Source organism: Schistocerca americana, chromosome 1 (assembly GCF_021461395.2).
Source record: "Schistocerca americana isolate TAMUIC-IGC-003095 chromosome 1, iqSchAmer2.1, whole genome shotgun sequence".
Lineage (NCBI taxonomy): Eukaryota > Metazoa > Arthropoda > Insecta > Orthoptera > Acrididae > Schistocerca > Schistocerca americana.
In genome coordinates, this window is record NC_060119.1 from 308,395,285 (window position 1) to 308,418,488 (window position 23,204).

At 41.6% G+C, this 23,204-nt stretch overlaps 1 protein-coding gene across 1 annotated transcript in view; it reads left to right on the top strand.

The window, feature by feature from the left end:
- LOC124545726 (alpha-1A adrenergic receptor-like) overlaps window positions 1-5,041 on the top strand; it is a 165,225-nt gene extending 160,184 nt beyond the window's left edge. The window contains exon 4 of the mRNA XM_047124704.1: window positions 4,875-5,041. Coding sequence (XP_046980660.1) covers window positions 4,875-5,041 — 167 coding nt within the window. The remainder of the gene's footprint in view (window positions 1-4,874) is intronic.
- Window positions 5,042-23,204: the final 18,163 nt, after the last annotated feature.

The window sequence follows — 23,204 nt, forward strand, 5'->3', positions numbered from 1 at the left end:
TAGTAACAACTTCCCTCCCTCTCCCAAATCACCATCTTTAGACTGAATATAAAGATAAATCAGTTCAACTTTAAAAGTGAGCCCAGTGACTGACTGCCAGAAGTTTATCTACATCTAAAGGCCTAAATTGTGGAAAAAATCCAGTTACGACGATTTCTTGAGTACTACCTGTTGGCCTTTCGTGGCGTATAAAAGTTCCGCGGCTCGCAATCTGAATTCAGTTCCTGCGAACTCGTGCAACAGCTTATTCGCCTGCAGATGACGGCGAGGTGGACAGCATAAATATTGTGTCAAGAGACTTCATGATCCGGCTGCAGACCCGAGAAGAATATTGTCGGTTATTATGCCGGGAAAACATACGTAGTCACACTGACAGAGACACATAGGCAAACCGTTCATCTGGCATCTGTCACGTTAATCAACTTTTTTCGTTGTTACAATAGTCATTTTTTTGTTACATTTGTAAGTAGGCTGTTTAGACTTTTATATTGGTAACGCCACGTAGCGCTCTGTATGAAATTCACTGGCTGTGCTGTTTGCAGTCTGTGGCTGGGTGGCATTGTTGTAATATTCGCTATTGTAGTGTTGGGCTATTGACTGTTAACAGCGCGTAGCGTTGCGCAGTTGGAGGTGAGCCGCCAGCAGTGGTGGATGTGGGGAGAGAGATGGTGGAATTTTGAGAGCGGACGATCTGGACGTGTGTCCATCAGAAAGAGTAAATTTGTAATATTGGATATCATGGACTGATATATATATATATATATATATATATATATATATATATATATATATATATATATATATTATGACTTTTGAACACTATTAAGGTATTTACATTGTTTGTTCTCTACCAAAATCGTTCTTTTGCTAACTATGCCTATCAGTAGTTAGTGCCTTCAGTAGTTTGAATCTTTTATTTAGGTGGCAGTATTGGCGCTCGCTGTATTGCAGTAGTTCGAGTAACGAAGATTTTTGTGAGGTAAGTGATTTGTGAAACTTATAGGTTAATTTAGTCAGGGCCATTCTCTTGTAGGGATTATTGAAAGTCAGATTGCGTTGCGCTAAAAAATATTGTGTGTCAGTTTAAGCACAGTCATGTATAATTTTTCTAAGGGGACGTTTCACATTTTTTGCAGAAAGAAATGGCAACATGAGCTGTTTAATCTTTCTTCCACACCCAAAGTTAAGACAGGGTATCAGTTTCAGATCTCGGCTCACTGCAGATTTTGGATCTTCTCAACAAGTTTCCAGTCGAATGGGATCAGGACAGAGGGTTCCCGACTGGGAATGCATAAGAGGAGATTACCGGTTCCGACTTTTTGTCTACAACCATGAAAAAATATCTAAAAAATCATCGACTTGATTGCATCACAAAAACATGCAAATTCAAATTGGAGCAATCTTCTGTGGGTTTGCAGGTAAACTCTAACTGAAATTAACATGGCAAGCTGCTACCATAGCTCACGCGTTAGAGAGCAGTTACTTGCCCCACTGTTAATCAGGCGCAAGTTCACACTTCATACACGTTCTTCTAAATTTTATTGTTAGTAGTTTTCTGTTTCTGTAGGCAAGATTTTCTGCCTTGGCGAGGGCCCTATTACAGTGAAGGGTCACAGATATATTTTCCGCACCGGTAAACGAAATACAGCGCCTAAGTGCACTTTACAAGGAGTAGATGATATTTTTATGGTCGCTACTTAGTTGAAATATCGTGTGCACGTTGCTGAAAGACGGACATGGGATGTTACGAAGTTTCATCATGCAAAAGATGATAAAAAAAAAAGAAACATAAATTTCTTCTGTGCACTTTTCATTCTTTCTTTAATGCATGGCAGCATTTGTTTCGCAAATTTAGGTTACAATTGATAAAATTAAGGCGGTTTGAATTCACAGCCCAACTGACAAGGCAATGTGGACATCACAATCTGATAGAAGAAATCACAAAAAAGAATTGTATTATAGAAAGCAAAGCAAAACTCCGCGTTCGAGCCTTTGCAGGCAAATCTGGGCCGTCCGTTCGTCGTGTCATCCGTTGCCAATTGCATCACGGGATGCAGAGGGTCGTGGGGGTAAACACGCCACTCTCGCTACCGTTGTTGGCTTCCCTGACGTTTCAGCCCCTACTTCTCATACAAACAGCTTCTCATTTTATCTTCTAATCGAACCCGAATTCTCCACATAGCAACCAGATACATTGTCGCTGAGCTACAGATAGAAGCCGACCTCGAGAAAGATCAGTTTGGATTTCGAGGAAAGTTAGGAACAGACTAAGCAATAGTGATCCTACGACTTCTCTTAGAGGATATGTTAAGGAAAGGCAAACCTACCTATATGGCATTTGTAGACTTAGAGGAAGCTTTTGACTGTGTTGACTGGAGTACTCTTTTTGAAAATCTGAAGGTAGCAGGGGTAGAATACAAGGAGACAAAGGCTAATACAGAAACCAGGCAGCAAGTGTAAGAGTCGAAGGGCATAAAGGGAAGAAGTGGTTGAGAAGGGAGTAGAACAAGTTTGTAGCCTATCTCCGATGTTATTCAACCTGTACATTGAGCAAGCAGTTGTTGTTCTGTGGTCGTCAGTCCTGAGACCAGTTTGATGCAGCTCTCCATGCTACTCTATCCTGTGCAAGCTTCTTCATCTCCCAGTACCTACTGCAACCTACATCCTTCTGAATCTGGTTAGTGCATTCATCTCTTGGTCTGCCTCTACGATTTTTACTCTCCACGCTGCCCTCCAGTACTAAATTGGTGATCCCTTGATGCCTCAGAACATGTCCTACCAACCGATCCCTTCTTCTAGTCAAGATGTGCCACAAACTCCTCTTCTCCGCAATTCTGTTCAACACCTCCTCATTACTTATGTGATCTACCTATCTAATCTTCAGCATTCTTCTGTAGCACCACATTTCGAAAGCTTCTATTCTCCTCTTGTCTAAACTATTTATCGCCCATGTTTCACTTCCATAAATGGCTACACTCCATACAAATACTTTCAGAAACGACTTCCTGACCCTTAAATCTATACTCGATGTTAACAAATTTCTCTTCTTCAGAAACGCTTTCCTTGCCATTGCCAATAAATGAAGAAAAAAATTTGGACTGGGAATTAAAGTTCGAGGTTTGACGATGCCTTTGTAACTCGTCATAGACAGCAAAGGACTTGCAAGAGCAGTTAAAAAGAATGGATAGTGTCTTGAAAGCAGGGTGTAAGATGAACATCAACAAATGAAAAACAAGGGCAACGGAATATAGTCGAATTTCGTTAGCCGATGCTATGGAAATTAGATTATGATACGAGACAGTGAAAGCGGTAAGTGAATTTTGTTCTTTGGGCAGCAAAATAAGTGATGGTGGCCGATGAAGAGATAATATACAACGTAGACTGGCGATGTCAAGAGAAGCTTTTCTGAAGAAGAGAAATTTGTTAACATTGAATATAGATTTAAGTGTTAGGAAGCCTTTTCTGAAAATATTTGTATGAAGAGTAGCTATGTATGACAGTGAACCACTGTCGAGTAACAGTTTAGTCAAGGAGAGAATAGAAGCTTTTGAAATGTGGTGCTACAGAAGAGTGCTGAATATTAGACGGGTAATCACGCAACTACTGAGGAGGTACTTATTAGAATCGGGTAGAAAAGAAATTTGTGGCACATGCTGATTAGAAGAAGGTATCGTTTGATGGGACTGGTACTGAGACGCCAAGGGATGACCTGTTTAGTACAGTGGGAAATGTGGGGATGAAAATGGTAGAGGCAGAAGCAGATTCAGAAGGATGTGGGTTGCAGTAGTTATTCGGAGATGAAGAGGCTTGCACAGCATAGAGTAGCATGGAGAGCTGTATCAAACCAGTCTTCAGGCTGAAGAACACAACAACACATAATAACCTATACCAGTGACAGCACTAGTAGCACTAAAATTGAAACTTCCTAGAAAGATTAAAACTGTGTGCTCGACCGAGAATCGAACTCGGGACCTTTGTCTTTCGCGGGCAAGTGCTCTACCAACGTTTTTTTAATTTTTTTTAACTTCATTTTATTCGTTTCCGTTCGTTGCATCTCCTCGGGGCGGATGTCGCTAGACACCCGATTTAGTTCGTAGTTGATCCATCAACTCAGTTTTTTTGTTACAGAGGGCAGCTACCGAACACGCTGAGCTACCGTGCCGGCATCCAACTGAGCTACCCAAGTACGACTCACGCCCCGTCCTCACAGCTTTACTTCTGCCAGTACCTCGTCTCCTACCTTCCAGGAAGTTTAATATCAGCGCACACTCCGCTGCAGAGTGAAAATTTCATTCTGGAAGCACTAAAATTGTTAACCCTTGCCTGATATGGGATCCGAACTCCAGACTTCAGCTTTAGGAAGCAGAGACGTCACCTCGAGATCAGAAAGGCCAGCTAGTGTATACCACTGGCAGTACACACTACTCGAATACGAATATCAACAGTGGCAGAGCTGAAATGAGTATCGTGCCTTTAACGGACAAACAAGTACCTGACAGGTAAGATATATGCTGTCAGAAGAAAAACGCCTCATTATCTTAAATTAAATCGCGATCTCAGATGCGAAATTTTACCGATACTCTTAACATGTAGATGCAAATAAGGCAGCTGGAATCCTTCAGGGCCTGAAAACCTGCCAATTGCAAACACCGAGCGGGTCAGTACCTTTTTGAGAGGGTCGAGTGCCGCCTATCGATTCGTCACGAACGCCGACAGTGGGGGACGGCGGCGCCGCCGGCAGGAGTCGTACAGCAAATCACGCTGATGGCCGATCGGGGCCGCCAATTACGGCTGGACCTCCGAGAGGATCGCTGATTTATGGGCGCCGGCGCGTACGGACGAGCAGCAGCCTACTGACATGGATTCGCCGGTAGCGCGCCAGAGCATCTGCCGCCGGCTGATTGCGATCGGCGGCGATTCTGCAGGGGGCGGCCAATTAAGGAGCGGCGAAAGCCAGGCGTCGCTGGCGCTGGGGGCGTCGCTTTCTCTCCGCAGCGCCGTCGCGACGCTCCACATCTGCGCTGCGGCCGAAGCCGTCTAATTGTGTGGAATTAACGGCGCGTGGCGCGCGGTGCAGGGCAGGTCTGATCGGTGCGCGGCTTTCGCGAGGTGCAGAGCTCCACCACGCCCCAGCACAGCACAACGCACATCACGCGTGAGTTCTCGAAGAACCCGTGAGTGCCGTAATTGTGGATTCGCTCTCTGAGGTTCGCCGGGCGGTGTAATTCCCGACGCTCTGGCGATCTGCAGCAGCAAACTCTGAACGGCGGGTGTTGTTAACATTTCGCGCCTCGCTACCGCCCATTGGTCACGTCGCACAGCTAACAACAGCGCCGCGTCTTACGTTAATTCGAGATACTCCCGGGCACCAGCATCATCATTGCTGTGGTGTCACCGCCAGACACCACACTTGCTAGGTGGTAGCTTTAAATCGGCCGCGGTCCATTAGTACATGTCGGACCCGCGTGTCGCCACTGTCAGGGATCGCAGACCGAGCGCCACCACAAGGCAGGTCTCGAGATACTGACTAGCACTCGCCCCAGTTGTACGGACGACTTTGCTAGCGACTACACTGACGAAGCCTCGCTCCTTTGCCGAGCAGATAGTTTGAATAGCCTTCAGCTAAGTCCATGGCTACGACCTAGCAAGGCGCCATGAGCCTTACCTAGCTTGTATCTAAAGAGTCTCACTTGAATCGTCAAGAGCGATGTATACAACAAGGATGGATTAAAGTTAAGTATTCCAGAAGCTACGTACTTTTCTTTATAGCATTCATCACGTATCCTGTTACAGACCTATCTCTTGCCTGCGTGAACTAAACGCGTGCCTTTCGGCTACTTCCGTGGCGTGGCTGTCTTGCTATGCCGTCCTCCTCTCCCTGCTTTTCGACACCAAACGAGTAACATAGTTTAGGTAATCTTATGTTAAATTTATTTTCTCAAGTGCATTCATCACTGACTGTTGATGTTTTTGCTGTCGTCGTCGATCCCGTGCAAACCTCTTCATCTCTGCATAACTACTGCAACCTGCTTACTGTACTAAATCTTTGGTTTCCCTCCATAGTTTTCGCCTTCCACAACTCACTCCATTACTAATCTTGAGCAATCGCATGTGGCACCACATTTCAAAATCTTCTGTTCTCTTCATGTCTATGTTGATTACCGTCAAAATTTCATTTCTCTACGTGGCCCTTGCAGCCAGTCTTAACAAAATTCGATATTTTGTAAATATTTCCCTTGTAATTTATATCCTTTTCACGTCAGCTATCGTCTTTCGTGTTTCCAGATTCAATAATTTACTGAACCGAGAACCCAACTCGGGACTTCCGAGGGCAATTGCTCTATCGATTTAGCTACCCAAACATGACTGGCCACTCTGTCCGACACAGAATTTTGATCTACCAGGAAGTTCCATATCAAAATACACTTTGCTGTAGAGCGAAAAATTCATTCTGGAACCAACGCACAGGCTGTGGCTAAGCCTTGTCTCCACAATATGCTTTATTGCAGAAATGCTAATAACGCAGGATTTGCAGGAGAACTTTCTGTGTAGTCTTGAAGGTTTGGATCGTAGGAGACGAGGTACTACTGGAAGTAAAACTGTGAGGACGGGTTGTGATTCGTGCTTGGATAGCTCAGTGGGAAGAACACTTTCCCAAGAAAGGCAAAGGTCCAGAGTTCGAGTCCGGATCCGCCATGCAGTTATGATCCGTGTGGAGTTACCTTCAGTCTCTCAAAACGATATTCAATGAGTTACTGAGAAGGACTGCATTAGACAGTAGCTCATAAGATAAAAGGCTTCGGTCGTTCGCCCCCTAACAGTTCGCGTTCAACGTCTCATGTTTTTCCGCTGAAACACATTAAACACATTCGAAATACAATACAAATTAAGCGTTGGATAAGGAGACAGGGTGGTAGTGCTTGTTAAATTATGAACTCGACTAATTACAATGAAATACAATATTAGCCAACAAAATGCAATAGAATCGATTCAAATGTTATCAGTACAAGATTCTGTGACAGAAAGACATATTGGTAGGCAGGAGTCAAATTAAGTTGTCCTCGTCACTTCTTCTCGGTGACGTTACATTTACATCCTCAGCAGATCTGGAGGTTTCTCTGATCATAAATGTTCATTGGGTTTACGCAAGTGTTCGCTGCTTTGTTCACAAGTACATATTTTGTCAAAAATATTTAAGAGTATATAACCTTTTTTTCATAATGAATCATATCGAACAAAAAATGAAAGTAAATGATTTGTTGCAACCTTGCATGCTCGCAGTTATCGCTTCAGCAACATACAATTAAAGCATTCAGCTACAGCAGAGGTAATTATATTTCAAAATAACACATTTGTAATTAGTTTTTAGTAAGAAGCCACACATTGTAGAATCAAAAATTTGCCAACACCTACATTAAAACTTTCAAACACATTAAATCATTTGAAGATAAATGTAATTTTTTATTACAGAAGATTTATTTGCCCAGGTCGCAATAAACGCATATATAGACTAGAGCTCTGAACAGCTATGAGCTGTCAATACAGACACAGCAAGCAAAACACCTCGAAACAAATTTATTTTATCAGAAAATTGTGAGTGTTTATCATACGCATGATTTTATTAAATGACAAATGCCGTTAAACAGGCGCAGCTTCTTCAACGAGTTCCTCCCAGCTACACTAACGGAAAAGAAAATCAGTAACAAGACGAAAGAGTTGTGCGGCATTAATGAAAGTTGGTAGGCATGTTTCCACATCTGAAAGATGATATTCATTCAGATTTCTCGGCAGCCGCGTAAGACTGGATCTGTAGGCCACTTTTTTTTCTTTCTGAGTCATCAGTCTTCTGACTACGCCTCAATTATTCAGTTATTTGCTGGATGTATTCCAACCTCTGCCTTCCTCTACAGCTTTTTCCAGCTACAGCTCCCTCTAGTACCATAGAAGTCATTCCCTGATGTCTTAACGTCCTTTTCCATATTTATTTATTTATTTATTTATTGTTCCGTGGGATCAAATTAAGGAGAAGTCTCCATGGTCATGGAACGAGTCAATACATGAAATTATAACACGATATTAGAAACAGATAAAATGAAATATAAAAAAAACACATTCTGGTGACAAGTCGTAAGTTTAAATAAAGAAAATCAACAATGTAACACTGGAATTTGCTTAATTTTTTAGCTCTTCCAGGAGCTCCTCGACAGAATAGAAGGAGCGAGCCATGAGGAAACTCTTCAGTTTAGACTTAAAAGAGTTTGGGCTACTGCTAAGATTTTTTAGTTCTTGTGGTAGCTTATTGAAAATTGATGCAGCAGAATACTGCACTCCTTTCTGCACAAGAGTCAAGGAAGTGCATTCCATATGCAGATTGGATTTCTGCCTAGTATTAACTGACTGAAAGCTGCTAACTCTTGGGAATAGGCTAATATTGCTAACAACAAACGACATTAAAGAAAATATATACTGTGAGGGCAATGTCAGAATTCCCAGACTATTGAATAGGGGTCGACAAGAGGTTCTCGAACTTACACCACATATAGCTCGAACAGCCCGTTTTTGAGCCAAAAATACCCTTTTTGAATCAGAAGAATTACCCCAAAAAATAATACCATACGACATAAGCGTATGAAAATATGCGACGTAAATTACTTTTCGTGTTGAAGTGTCACTTAGCTCAGATACTGTTCTAATGGTAAATAAAGCAGCATTTAGTTTCTGAACAAAATCCTGGACATGGGCTTTCCACAACAGCTTACTATCTATCCGAAGGCCTAGGAACTTGAACTGTTCCGCCTCGCTTATAATATGCCCATTCTGTCTGATCAAAATATCGGTTCTAGTTGAATTGTGAGTTAGAAACTGTAAAAACTGAGTCTTACTGTGATTTAGCATCAAATTATTTTCCACAAGCCATGAACTTATTTCATGAACTACATTATTTGATACTGTTTCAATATTACACACAATATTCTTCACTATCAAGCTGGTGTCATCAGCAAACAGAAATATTTTTGAATCACCTGTAACACTAGAAGGCATATCATTTATATAAATAAGAAACAGCAGTGGCCCCAGTACCGACCCTTGGGGAACGCCCCACTTAACAGTGCCCCATTGGGACTGAACATCACTACCACTCTCAATATTGCGGAGAATTACCTTCAGCTTTCTGTTCTTAAAGTAAGAGGCGAACCAATTGTAAATTACTGCCCTTACTCCATAATGGTCCGACTTCTACAGTAATACTTTGTATTTTGTGGTCAAATCTATTTTGTGGTTAAATCTAAGAAAACACCTAGCGTTCGCAACCTTTTATTTAATCCGTCCAAAACCTCACAGAGAAAAGAGAATATAGCATTTTCAGTTGTTAAACCATTTCTAAAACCAAACTGAACATTTGACAGCAAATTATGTGAATTGAAATGCTCCAGTAACCTTGTATATACAACCTTCTCGATAACTTTAGCAAACACCGATGGCATAGAAATAGGTCTAAAATTGTCAACGTTATCAATGTCACCTTTTTTATAAAGTGGCTTCACTACCGAGTACTTTAATCGATCAGGAAACCGACCACTCCTAAAGGAAAAGTTATTCCACATATTATTTTCCTTTCCGATTCTGCGCAGAACCTCTGCATTCCTTACCTTATCAGTCCGTCTAATTCAAATGCATTGATTCTCTTCTATTTCGGTTTTCCCACACTCCGCGTTTCACTACCATACAACGCTGTGCTCCAGACGCACATTCTCAGAAACTTCTTCCTCAAATTAATGCCTATGTTTCACACTGGTAGAGTTATCTTGTCCAGGAATGCCCTTTTCTCCACTACTGGTCTGCTTTTAGTGTCCTCCTTGCTCCATCCGTCATTGATTGTTTTGCTGCCTTGTTAGTAGAATCCCTTAACTTCATCTACTTCGTGACCATCAATCTTGATGATAGGTTTCTCACTGTTCTCGTTTCTGCTACTTCTCATTACTTTCTTCTTTCTTCTATTTACTCCCAATTCATATTCTGTACTCATGAGACTGTTTATTCCAATCAAAAGATCATTTAATTCTTCTTCACTTTCACTCGGGATAGCTATCTCATCAGCAAATCTTATCATTGATATCCTTTCACCTTGAATTTTAATTCCACTCTTGAACTTTTGTTACGATCATTGCTTCTTCGATGCACAGACTGAACAGCAGGGGCTAAATACTACATCCCTAACTTACACTCTTTTTAATCCGAGCACTTTGTTCTTGGTTGTCCTCTCTTATTATTTCCTCTTTGCTCTTGCACATATTCTATATTACACGTCTCTCCCCTATAGCTTATCCCTATTTTCTCAGAATTTCGAACATCTTGCAGCATTTTACATCGTCGAACGCTTTTCCCAGGTCAATAAATCCTATGAACCTGTCTTCATTTTTCCTTAGTTTAGGTTCCGTTATCAACCGCAACTTCAGAACTGCCTCTCAGGTGCCTTTATCTTTGCTAAAGCCAAACTGGTGGTCATCTAACACATCGATTTTCTTTTCCATTCTTCTGTATATTATTCTTGCCAGCAACTTGGATGCATGCGCTTTTAAGCTAATTGTGCGATAATTCTTCCAGTTTTCGGAACTGCGTGGATGATATTTTTCCGAAAGTCACATGGTCTGTCGCCAGACTCATACATCCTACACGCCAACATGAATAGTCGTTTTGGTGCCACTTATCCCAATGATTTTAGAAATTCTGACGGAATGTTATTTATCCCTTTCGCCTTATTTAATCTTAAGTCCTCCAAAGCTCTCTTAAAGTCTGATTCTAATACTGGATCCCCTATCACTTCTGAATCAACTACTGATTCTTCTTCCACCAGTTCAGACAAATCTTCCCCCTCGTAGAGGCCTTTAATGTACTCTTTCCACCTACCTGCTCTCTCCTCTGCATTTAATGGTGGAATTCCCGTTGCACTCTTAATGTTACTACCTTTGCCTTTCATTTCACCGACGCTTATTTTGACTTTCCTATGTGCTGAGTCAATCCTTCCGACAATTATTTCTATTTCGATTTCTTCACATATGTCATGCAGCCATTCGTCTTAGCTTCCCTGCACTTCCTATTAATTTCATTCCTTGGCGACTTGTATATCTGTATTCCCACATTTCCCTGAACCTTTTTTGTACTTCCTTTTTTTTCATCGATCAACTGAAATATTTTTTCCGTTACCCATGGTTTCTTCACAGTTACCTTCTTTGTTCCTATGTTTTTCTTTCAGATTCCGTGATTGTCCTTTTTTTAGAGATATCCATCCCTCTTCAACTGTACTGTCTACTGAGGACATACAAGCATGCAAATCAGGTTTGTTTTAAATACACGCTGTAACGGTTATGAGCGTCAGTTACCTTTCAGATTGGACATGGTGAGTTAATGTTAGATAAGGATGCCTTTAAAGCGACAATGACACAATTATCAGCGCGAGGTCGTGTAATAGGGCTTAGAGAAGCTGTATGCCCATTCTGATATACTGCAGAAAGACTTGGCAGGAATGTAACCATTGTACATGATTGCTAGCAGCGGTGGTCACAAGAATGTACAGTTGCAAGGATACCGGGCTCCGGACGGTCACAAGGCACTATCGAGAGGGGAGACTGTCGTTTTTGGCGTACGGCTCTGCCGCATCTTACTTCATCCGCAACAGCAATTTAAGCAGCAGTTGACACCACAATTACACAACGAACTATTAAAAATCGGTCACCTCAAGGACAGCTCCGAGCTAGACGCTCTGTAGCATGCATTACTCTGTCCCCAAAGCACTGCCTTTTGCAACTTCTTTTTTCTTTTTAGTGTGTCAAGCGAGAGCTTGTTGCGTTTTCTGATGAAAGATGGTTGTGCCTCGGCGCCAGTGACGGCCTTATGATGGTTAGAAGGAGGGCACTTAAGGTTCAAATGGCTCTGAGCACTATGGGACTTAACGTCTGTGGTCATCAGTCCCCTAGAATTTAGAACTACCTAAACCTAACTAACCTAAGGACATCACACACATCCATTCCCGAGGCAAGATTCGAACCTAGGACCGTAGCGGTCGCGCAGTTCCAGACTGAAGCGCCTAGAACCGCTCGGCCACACCGGCCGGCGGCACTTAAGGACCTGCAACCAACCTGTCTTCGTCATAGACACAGTGGAGCTACGTCTGGGGTGTGATGTCATATGACAGCAGAAGTACTCTCGTGGTTATCCCACGCACACTGACTGTAAATTTATATGTCAGTCTTGTGATTCGACCATTTGTGCTGCCACTCAAGGACAGCATTCCAGCGGATGTCTTCCAATGAGAGAACGCTCGCCCACATACCGTTTTTGCAACCCACCATTCTCTACAGAGTGTTGACATGTTGTCTTGGTCTATTCGATAGCCAGATCTGTCACCAGTCGAGCTTATATGGGACATCATTGCACAACAACTCCAGCATCATGAGTAAACAGCTTTAATCATCCTTATACTGACCGACCAAGTGCAACATACCTGAAACTGCATTCCACTAAGCGACTTCCCGCACCTACACAACACAATGCATGCACATTTGCACGCTATCATTCAACATTCTGGTGGTTACACCGGTTGTTAATGTACCAGCATTTCACACTTGCCGTGGCTTATCTCGCGCTTGCATTAAACTGTGAACCTGCAATGTTAATCACTTTGTAACGTCCCCTTAGAAAAATTGATGAATTACTGTGCTGATAAAGCTCTTACATTATTTGATTTTCAAACAGCTGAGCAAAACTGAACGTACTCAGACATTTCGCTCTTTACCTATTCTGATCAACACTAAACTGACACACAATATTTTTAGCACAACGCAGTCTGACTTTCAATAATTCCTACAAAAGAATGGCCCTGACTAGCATTAACCAATACCTTTCACAGATCAGTTACCTCACAAAAATCTTCGTTACTCGAACTACTGCAATACAGCGAGCGCCACTACTGCCAGCTAAATAAAAGATTCAAACTACTGAAGGCACTAACTACTGATAGGCATAGTTAGCAAATGAAAGATTTTGATAGAGAACAAACAATGTATCTACCTTAATAGTGTTCAAAAGTCATAATATATATAGCAGTTCATGAGATCCATTCTTACAAATATACTGTTTCTCATGGACACACGTCCAGATCATCCGCTCTCAAAAATCCGCCATCTCACTTCCCCACATCCACCACTGCTGGCGGCTCACCTCCAACTGCGCAACGCTACGCGCTGTTAACAGCCAACAGCCCAACACTACAATAGCGAATATTACAATGCCACCCAGCCACAGACTGCACACAGCACAGCCAGTGATTTTCATAGAGTGCGCTACGTGGCGTTACCAATATAAAAACCTAAACAGCCTACTTACAACTTAAATATGTTACCTACACAAATTTATTCTCGAAATTTCATTACACACGTAACCAGAAGACAGTGCATACGTGCAGTGGTACAGTGGTTGATGTATATAGATGATCTGAAGGGGGCACTGTAAATTGCCGAAAGTAGTCGACTATATATGTATTTACTGCATGCTGTGCAAATAAAACTTCTCTATTAAGAAGATTACCTTTTTAAAATGCAGAGGTCGCTCTCCTGCTGTCGATGTCAGGTGACGATTTGAAGATAACCTGAATGAGCGTTTAGATGCGTCTAAAAGTGACGTCGTCAAGGTGGGTACCGCGCCCACTGTTTCGATAGTATATTCTGCATGTGAACTGACTAGCTGTGCCTCGTCGCGATAAGATCAGTAATAGCGACTGGTTGTCTCAAACATTTCATGAGAACCATCAGGAACCGGTGACATGTCCCGCGGCTGTCCATCTATAACGTGACCTCGTAATGCAGGTGAGTGACCTGAGCAAGGGCACCGTCGAACCGTTCACGAATGTCATGGTTTAGCACTTGCTTTATGTATTATAACTCCGAAATAACTTCACCTGTAGCGCATGATTCAGGTGATGTACGTAACAGTCCACTAAATCACATCTTTTCAAACAGTATTTCATTTTTCGTTAACATGTGTCCCTTTCCGTCTAGCCATTTCGTGGATTCGCTACAAAATATTTGCCCCTGACCATCTAGGCGGTCTTGTAACACTCCTTCAGGTTCAAGAACTAAATTTTCAGCTGCTCTACTGTAGCCTACTTTCAACTGTAGTCTGAGCTGACTGCAGGATCTCAACGTCACTTGCTAACTTCTTTACGGTTTCAGGTACACTACCACAAACTTTGTTTAGGTCTGAAATTTCAGTTGAAATATTAGACACTCTGGTATAGAAGCGGTTTTCTAATTCTTTGTCATATTCTTCAGTTCGCGTGGCTAATTCCTTGTGACGCCGTGCAAGGCTTATATTTTTACCTGGGCAGAAATTTGCGTGGCTATTCTTTGTCTCCAAGTGTAGTATTTATTTGTGTGGCAAACCCCTTGCCACGTAGCACAAATGTAGTGCTTACATCAGCAGAAATATGCATGGGTAATTCTTGGCCACGTGTATTTATCAGGCCTGCAACCTTTCTAAACATTTCCGTAAATGGACCAACATTTCACTGCTTTCAGGAATTTCTTCGCTAGGTGATGATTGCGAATTACGTTGTGATTCGGAAATTACGGGGTTCATCTCCTCTGTTGTCGGATAGGCATTACTGCCGCAATCGACAGCAGATTCAGGATTTATTTCGTCCATTGGTACTATTTTCCCAACCTTAGGGATGTCACACAATAACAAATATTCTTTATAATTAAATCTCTCATGATACAGGAAATAATTGCGCGGCAAATGATTTTAACTGGCAACGAAGCAACTACACGAGACATCAGAATGACATCTTCAATCCATCAGGCGTCCGCACTGCTCAAAAACTGCCATTTTGGGCGCGATCTTTCCCAATAATGTTACTTACAGACTTAAGATTTTCTTAACACAAGACTAGTAATAATTAGATATGAGTCATGAACTGTACAATGATATGTTTGAAAAAATCATGATACGCGAAATGCAAGCAAATATTCAATGGTATTCATTATCTTTATTTTTGTTTTGATGTACTGATGCTTTGTGTTACAATAATAGTTCCCTTTAGTTGTTGTACTTTATTTTCTTACTACAGCTGTTCTTCCTTAGTGCTTGCTCCAGATTTTAGTTTTGAATATGCAACAGAAAAAAAGCACACTATGTAATTACAGACAGTAATGGAATTTTATATTGTGTCTCACGCTCGGTGCCAGACGTGGCACTACAAACAGTCTCTCAGTGTAATATTCAATTGAAATTTAGTCAAAGAGGCGACATTAGATAGCAGTCCGTGAGATAAAAGACTTCGTCCCTTCGCCCCCTAATAATTCACTCGGACGATTTCTACTGAAACTACCTCTTTAATCATTATTTTTCATTAAACACTGACCTACAGAATTTTCCCTGACAAAGACAACTCAAACTTAACATATTCATTTATTATCCACAATATACAAGCCCAACGCAATCTGACTGCTATACATTGACAACATCTTCCAATAATTGACACAAAAGAATGACCCTGGATTGCAGGAAGTCCTAACAATAATACAAATCCAAAAAATATGAAATTAACGAACTATGAAACTACCTCCAACTCTGTTAACTGCCTAAACTCATTTCACGAATCCCGATAGTGAAAGCGCCATTCATTTTCATAAGACACTTACCTCATAAAAAATCTTCAGAACACGAACTACAGCAACTAAAGCAAGTAGCAGCAACAGCCACTAAATAAAAGGATTTTAACTACTTTAAATTCTAACTACTAGGAGACATATGGTTAGCAAAAAGAAAGATTTTGTTGAAGAGCAAACAATGTCTTTAGAAAACTTTTGCCTTATTCACGTGACATCCAGTTCCAAAAATTATATAGTTCTCAATAATTCCACTGCCCAAACATCATCAACCATACACCCATACTCATACATTTCCTTGCGTGTTTTCTTATAAACACACCATTTCATCCCATTTTATAATGCATGTCCTACCAACTCAGAGTCTCCACTAAGAGTATCATGTCCATACTCTTCCCTATCGACTCACTAACTGCTAGTCCGTCCAACCACAGACACTGTTGCCAAGGGCGCAGAGCACTGTCACCGATATTAACAGTCTCTAACGCTGCTAATATACAAACAGGCTACTTACACTATTTTGCCGCTGAAACACATTAAACACATCCATAACACAACATAAATTATGTATATGATAAGGAGAGAGGATGGTAGTTCTGGTTAAAAATGAATTACAATTCATCTGTTTACATGTTATCAGCACAAGCTCCTGTTACAGAAAGATAAAATGGTAGGAAGGAGACAAAAGACGTAGTCCCCATCACTTTTTCTCAGCGATATTATATTAATATTAGGCGCAGATCTAGACTGCCATGAAGTTTCATCATTTATGTTGTTCATCAAATCGCTGATCCATCTACTGATATTAGTGTCTCATTTTGTATTCTATTTCCTCCAGTACCTCGTGATTAAATTTGAGTATATTCCATAACCACTATCATGCTTTTGTTAATGTTAATGTTATAAGATCTTTTAAAGACACTATCCATTCCGTTCAACTGCTGTTCCAAGTCCTTTTCCATCTCCGAGAGAACTACAATGTCATCGGCAGACTTCAAAGTTGTTATGCCTTTTCTGAACTTTTATGCCTTTCTATATATCTGTTGTTGCTGTTGTTTTTGTTGTCTTCAGTCTTGAGACTGGTTTGATACAGCTCTCCATGCTACTCTATCCTGTGCAAGCTTCTTCATCTCCCAGTACTTACTGCAACCTACATCCTTCTGAATCTGCTTAGTGTATTCATCTCTTGGTCTCCCTCTACGATTTTTACCCTCCACGCTGCCCTCCAATGCTAAATTTGTGATCCCTTGATGCCTCAGAACATGTCCTACCAACCGGTCCCTTCTTTTTGTCAAGTTGTGCCACAAACTCCTCCCCAACTCTATTCAATACCTCCTCATTAGCTATGTGATCTACCCATTTAATGGCTACACTCCATACAAATACTTTCAGAAACGACTTCCTGACACTTAAATCTATACTCGATGTTATCAAATGTCTCTTCTTCAGAAACGCTTTCCTTGCCATTGCCAGTCTAATTTAACCATACAGTAAAGCTGCATGCCCTCGGAAAAAATTACGGTTGTAATTTCCCCTTGCTTTCAGCCGTTCGCAGTACCAGCACAGCAAGGCCGTTTTGGTTAGTGTTGCAAGGCCAGATCAGTCAATCATCCAGACTGTTGCCCCTGCAACTACTGAAACGGCTGCTGCCCCTCTTCAGGAACCACACGTTTGTCTGGCCTCTCAACAGATACCCCTCCGTTGTGGTTGCACCTACGGTACGGCCATCTGTATCGCTGAGGCACGCAAGCCACCCCACCAACGGCAAGGTCCATGGTTCGTGGGGGTAGATAAGATTCCTTTTTCTACGAGCTCGATGTACAAACTGAATAATTTCAGGGTTAGGTTACAGTCCATGTTGTGTTATGTAACTGCAGTCCGGTTTCTATACAAGCAGTAGATAACATTACGCTACCAGCACTTTCTCCCTACTACCTTCAAATTTTCAAAGAGTGTATTCCAGTGCTCATAAAATGTTGTTCATCAAGCGCGACACTAAAAAAAGGACCAGGAAAGATTGCTGAGCCACAAACTGCATTGACCACAATCTGTCAACGGTGAAGATTCCCAACTGACAGTTGCTGATCACCAATTATTGAATACCCAGTGACTTGTTACCAACAGAAGGGAAACGCTGTCTGCAAACTTGTCTTACTAGTACGCTGCATTGCACCTCGAAGCCAGAGATGTTTCTTATCAAACATGGGAAGGAACCGTAGCTGAACTCCCATAGATAGTGTCGGAAGTTCCATGCGGCTTTTCGCGGATGATGCTGTAGTATACAGAGAAGTTGCAGCATTAGAAAATTGTAGCGAAATGCAGGAAGATCTGCAGCGGATAGGCACTTGGTGCAGGGAGTGGCAACTGACCCTTAACATAGACAAATGTAATGTATTGCGAATACATAGAAAGAAGGATCCTTTATTGTACGATTATATGATAGCGGAACAAACACTGGTAGCAGTTACTTCTGTAAAATATCTGGGAGTATGCGTGCGGAACGATTTGAAGTGGAATGATCATATAAAATTAATTGTTGGTAAGGCGGGTACCAGGTTGAGATTCATTGGGAGAGTGCTTAGGAAATGTAGTCCATCAACAAAGGAGGTGGCTTACAAAACACTCGTTCGACCTATACTTGAGTATTGCTCATCAGTGTGGGATCCGTACCAGATCGGTCTGACGGAGGAGATAGAGAAGATCCAAAGAAGAGCGGCGCGTTTCGTCACAGGGTTATTTGGTAACCGTGACAGTGTTACGGAGATGTTTAATAAACTCAAGTGGCAGACTCTGCAAGAGAGGCGCTCTGCATCGCGGTGTAGCTTGCTCGCCAGGTTTCGAGAGGATGCGTTTCTGGATGAGGTATCGAATATATTGCTTCCCCCTACTTATACCTCCCGAGGAGATCACGAATGTAAAATTAGAGAGATTAGAGCGCGCACGGAGGCTTTCAGACAGTCGTTCTTCCCGCGAACCATACGCGACTGGAACAGGAAAGGGAGGTAATGACAGTGGCACGTAAAGTGCCCTCCGCCACACACCGTTGGGTGGCTTGCGGAGTATAAATGTAGATGTAGATGTAGAAGATAGCGGGAGTGTGTGCGGGTCATCTGCTTTCATAGATAATGAATGGCACGTCAACTAGTACATGTATTTCCCCCACAGATCCATGCTCTTAGGGTCGAACCGCTCCCCACCACTGCGAGTGATCGAGTTGGCATAGTGGTAAGATGCGTCTTGATGATAGCGGTTCAGATCCTCGTCCGACCATCCAGATGTGGGTTTCCTGTGATTTCTCTAAATCACGTGATCACGTTCTTTTCTTTGAAAGTGTCCCGCCTATTGCCTTCTAATCCTTTGGAAGACGGAGCTCGAACTCAGTCTCCAATGACTTCATCATCCATTCGTCAAACTCTAATCTCTCTTTTCTTTCCCACTATTTTGGTACCAGCTGCTGGAGCCCACCTATAGGTAATAGGTCAACGCATACGCTGCTCCTATAGCACCAAAGAATAAAATATCAACAATTAATGGAAAATGCAGTGCTCCAAGCAAAACCTTCAGGTATATTCTTATTGTTCTGCGCTTGTTCTTCGCAATCCGTCACAGCAACTACATGTTGTTTCCGTGTTGGAGGAAAAGACAAGTTAAAACTGATTATCCATTATACAGGGTTCACACCTCTACAATATTATTTGAGATATTTTCACAATGCTTTGCACACACATACAAAAACTCAAAAAGTTTTTTTAGGCATTCACAAATGTTCGATATGTGCCCCTTTAGTGATTCGGCAGACATCAAGCCGATAATCAAGTTCCTCCCACACTCGGCGCAGCATGTCCCCATCAATGAGTTCGAAAGCATAGTTGATGTGAGCTCGCAGTTCTGGCACGTTTCTTGGTAGAGGAGGTTTAAACACTGAAACTTTCACATAACCTCACAGAAAGAAATCGCATGGGGTTAAGTCGGGAGAGTGTGGAGGCCATGACATGAATTGCTGATCCTGATCTCCACCACGACCGATCCATCGGTTTTCCAATCTCCTGTTTAAGAAATGCCGAACATCATGATGGAAGTGCGGTGGAGCACCATCCTGTTGAAAGATAAAGTCGGCGCTGTCGGTCTCCAGTTGTGGCATGAGCCAATTTTCCAGCATGTCCAGATACACGTGTCCTGTAACGTTTTTTTCGCAGAAGAAAAGGGGGCCGTAAACTTTAAACCGTGAGACTGCACAAAACACGTTAACTTTTGGTGAATTGCGAATTTGCTGCACGAATGCGTGAGGATTCTCTACCGCCCAGATTCGCACATTGTGTCTGTTCACTTCACCATTAAGAAAAAATGTTGCTTCATCACTGAAAACAAGTTTCGCACTGAACGCATCCTCTTCCATGAGCTGTTACAACCGCGCCGAAAATTCAAAGCGTTTGACTTTGTCATCGGGTGTCAGGGCTTCTAGCAATTGTAAACGGTAAGGCTTCTGCTTTAGCCTTTTCCGTAAGATTTTCCAAACCGTCGGCTGTGGTACGTTTAGCTCCCTGCTTGCTTTATTGGTCGACTTCCGCGGGCTACGCGTGAAACTTGCCCGCACGCGTTCAACCGTTTCTTCGCTCACTGCAGGCCGACCCGTTGATTTCCCCTTACAGAGGCATCCAGAAGCTTTAAACTGCGCATACCATCGCCGAATGGAGTTAGCAGTTGGTGGATCTTTGTTGAACTTCGTCCTGAAGTGTCGTTGCACTGTTATGACTGACTGATGTGAGTGCATTTCAAGCACGACATACGCTTTCTCGGCTCCTGTCGCCATTTTGTCTCACTGCGCTCTCGAGCGCTCTGGCGGCAGAAACCTGAAGTGCGACTTCAGCCGAACAAAACTTTATGAGTTTTTCTACGTATCTGTAGTGTGTCGTGACCATATGTCAATGAATGGAGCTACAGTGAATTTATGAAATCGCTTCAATCATTTGTAATAGCCCTGTACATATTACGTTTATAAATACTGGTGTGAAGGCTTTCGCGACGGAGTTCTTGCAAAGTAGGGCAGAGCACATATCTGCAATGTGCAAAAAGGCTTCTACATCTCTCTGCGCCCTACAAAAATGTATAAGGCAGTGCCCTTTTGACCTGAAAAAGAAACTAGTATTAACGCTAATACTTCCAAGTGTTGTTTATAGAGTGAAAGTATATCATGTTAGAACTTCTAAAGTCGCGTTGTTACTGTCTAGTTGGCATCTGACAAATTGGTAAAAACTTCCTGGCAGATTAAATCTGTGTGCCCGACCGAGACTCGAACTCGGGACCTTTGCCTTACGCGGGCAAGTGCTCTACCAACTTTTTTTTTTTTTTTTTTTTTTTTTTTTTTTTTTTTTTTTTTCATTAAAACATTTATTAAAAAAACAATGTTACACATTCCAAATACATACTAAGTTATACATACATGAAGTTATTTAAACAAAACAGTTTGATCATTTCAATTATGCTGACGTTAAGGAAAGACAACAGAACATTGTGTTACTGACTAAATTACCAGAAAGAATTACGTTAAACATCAAGAAAAAAAATTTTTTTAAAGGCATTTAAACTTCAACCTGAAGAAGTAAAATCTGCACTTTGAATTACATGAGCTGCAATCTTTACAGAAGCATAATTTCTTTATGATGGATATCAACAAGTTCGTGGGATAATTTTAAATATAAAACAATTTAATAATCATATTAGGCAATTTCTGAAATACTTGAGAATGGCGGAAAGGAGATATATATTACATTTATCAGATAGAATCTCATGGTTTTAACCAATCGATAAGGACATTTCTATAAAAACTGTCTATTTCCAAATTTCTAGTATAACCAATAATGCACCTTCAAGGTATTGTGTTTTGACACTATTAGACACACATCTCAATGTCACATAAGTTCTGTACATTAGCTTATAAATTTCAAACACTACTCTCTGAAGTAGAAAAAGCACACATCATAAATATACTGTAAAATCGTAAATAGTATCCTTAAGGTAACTACAATACATCATTGTCAACACAGCCTTCTTTTTTATATTAACCAATGCCCATTCTTTCAAATACAATTTTTAACATATTGCCGAACTTTTTCTTGTGATTCGAATAGCTTCTAATTTTGTGGAACTCACACAGCATGTATACCTTGAACTCTATGAGGCTATCGGATCCTAATTTGTTAAGGACGTAGTTAATAAAGTTTCCCAGCAACCAGTACACAGCGTTATTTTTTGCTTCTGGGAAATAGCGTGCTTCAGGCCTGTGTATCAATGTCAGCGATACATACTCAGGGGATGTTCTTGTAATCAGAGCTATTTGCTCCCGGATCCACTTCCAACTATTCATGTGACCACTGCAAGTATATCTATGAATTACTGTGTCAACTAGATGGCATTGTTGACATAAATTTGTTTCACAGAGTCCGATTGCATGCAGTCTTTCATTGGTGCAAACTATGTTGTTAACCGTCTTGTACCATGACGTTTTTATATTAGACGTGAGCACATTAGAACTAATGTTCTTCCAAATCTCAGTCCACTCAATGTTTGGAAATTGTCGTTCTATTTTGTTCCTTCCTTCGCTTTTCTTTCGTTCCCGCATTATGGCTCTCGATGTTAAGTGTCGGGACTGCCTGAGTTCGACACTGACATAACTAAACTCAACATAGAAAATCCTCACGTGCTGTAAGCGACTGTTGATATTCTGCACGTCAATCGGGGGAAGCAGGCTTGGAGGTTTAATGATCTCGAAAAGTTGGCTGGTTATGCTTTCTCGCGAGTCTCTTATTAAATTAACTTGCCTTTTGATAAAAAGAGCAGAAGCTTTATCCGTTATATCAGTTAATCCTAGTCCACCATTTTTAGGATCTAAAGTGGCTACTTTAGCAGGTACCCTGAACACTTCACCTCTCCACAAAAAGTTGGTGATTTTAGACATTATTCTCCTCGCTATCATTCTCGGTATTGGAAACAGCTGGGCAGTATAATAAGCCTTAGCAAGGATGCATGAGTTGATATACTGTGTTCTTTGAACTTGGTTCATATAACGAGCTAAATTCTCTACAATGGCTCCTTGCACTTTATCTGCTGCAACTTTCCAATTTAAAGCCGTCATTTTCATAGGGCATGCTGTCAGGGTGATCCCAAGTGTTTTATGTTGTGGGACTAATTTTGCCCACTCGACGTTTATATTATCAAAACCTCTGAGATTTAACATCTTACTTTTTTTTTCGTTTGCATTGGCTCCAGATGCTCTACAGTACGAATCAATCACTGTTGCTAGCGTGGTTACCTCATCATTGTTCCTTATAATGACCCCTATATCGTCAGCATAGGCTCTTATAACGGTTTTATTTCCTGATAATGTTAAGCCTTTTAATCTAGCATGGACATGGCGGAGGAAAGGTTCCAGCGAAATGGCGAAGAGCGACATGGACAGAGGACTTCCTTGAGGAACACCTCGTTGTATTTGCATCGGCCTAGATTGTTGACAATTCACCGCTATTTTAGCATTTATTCCAG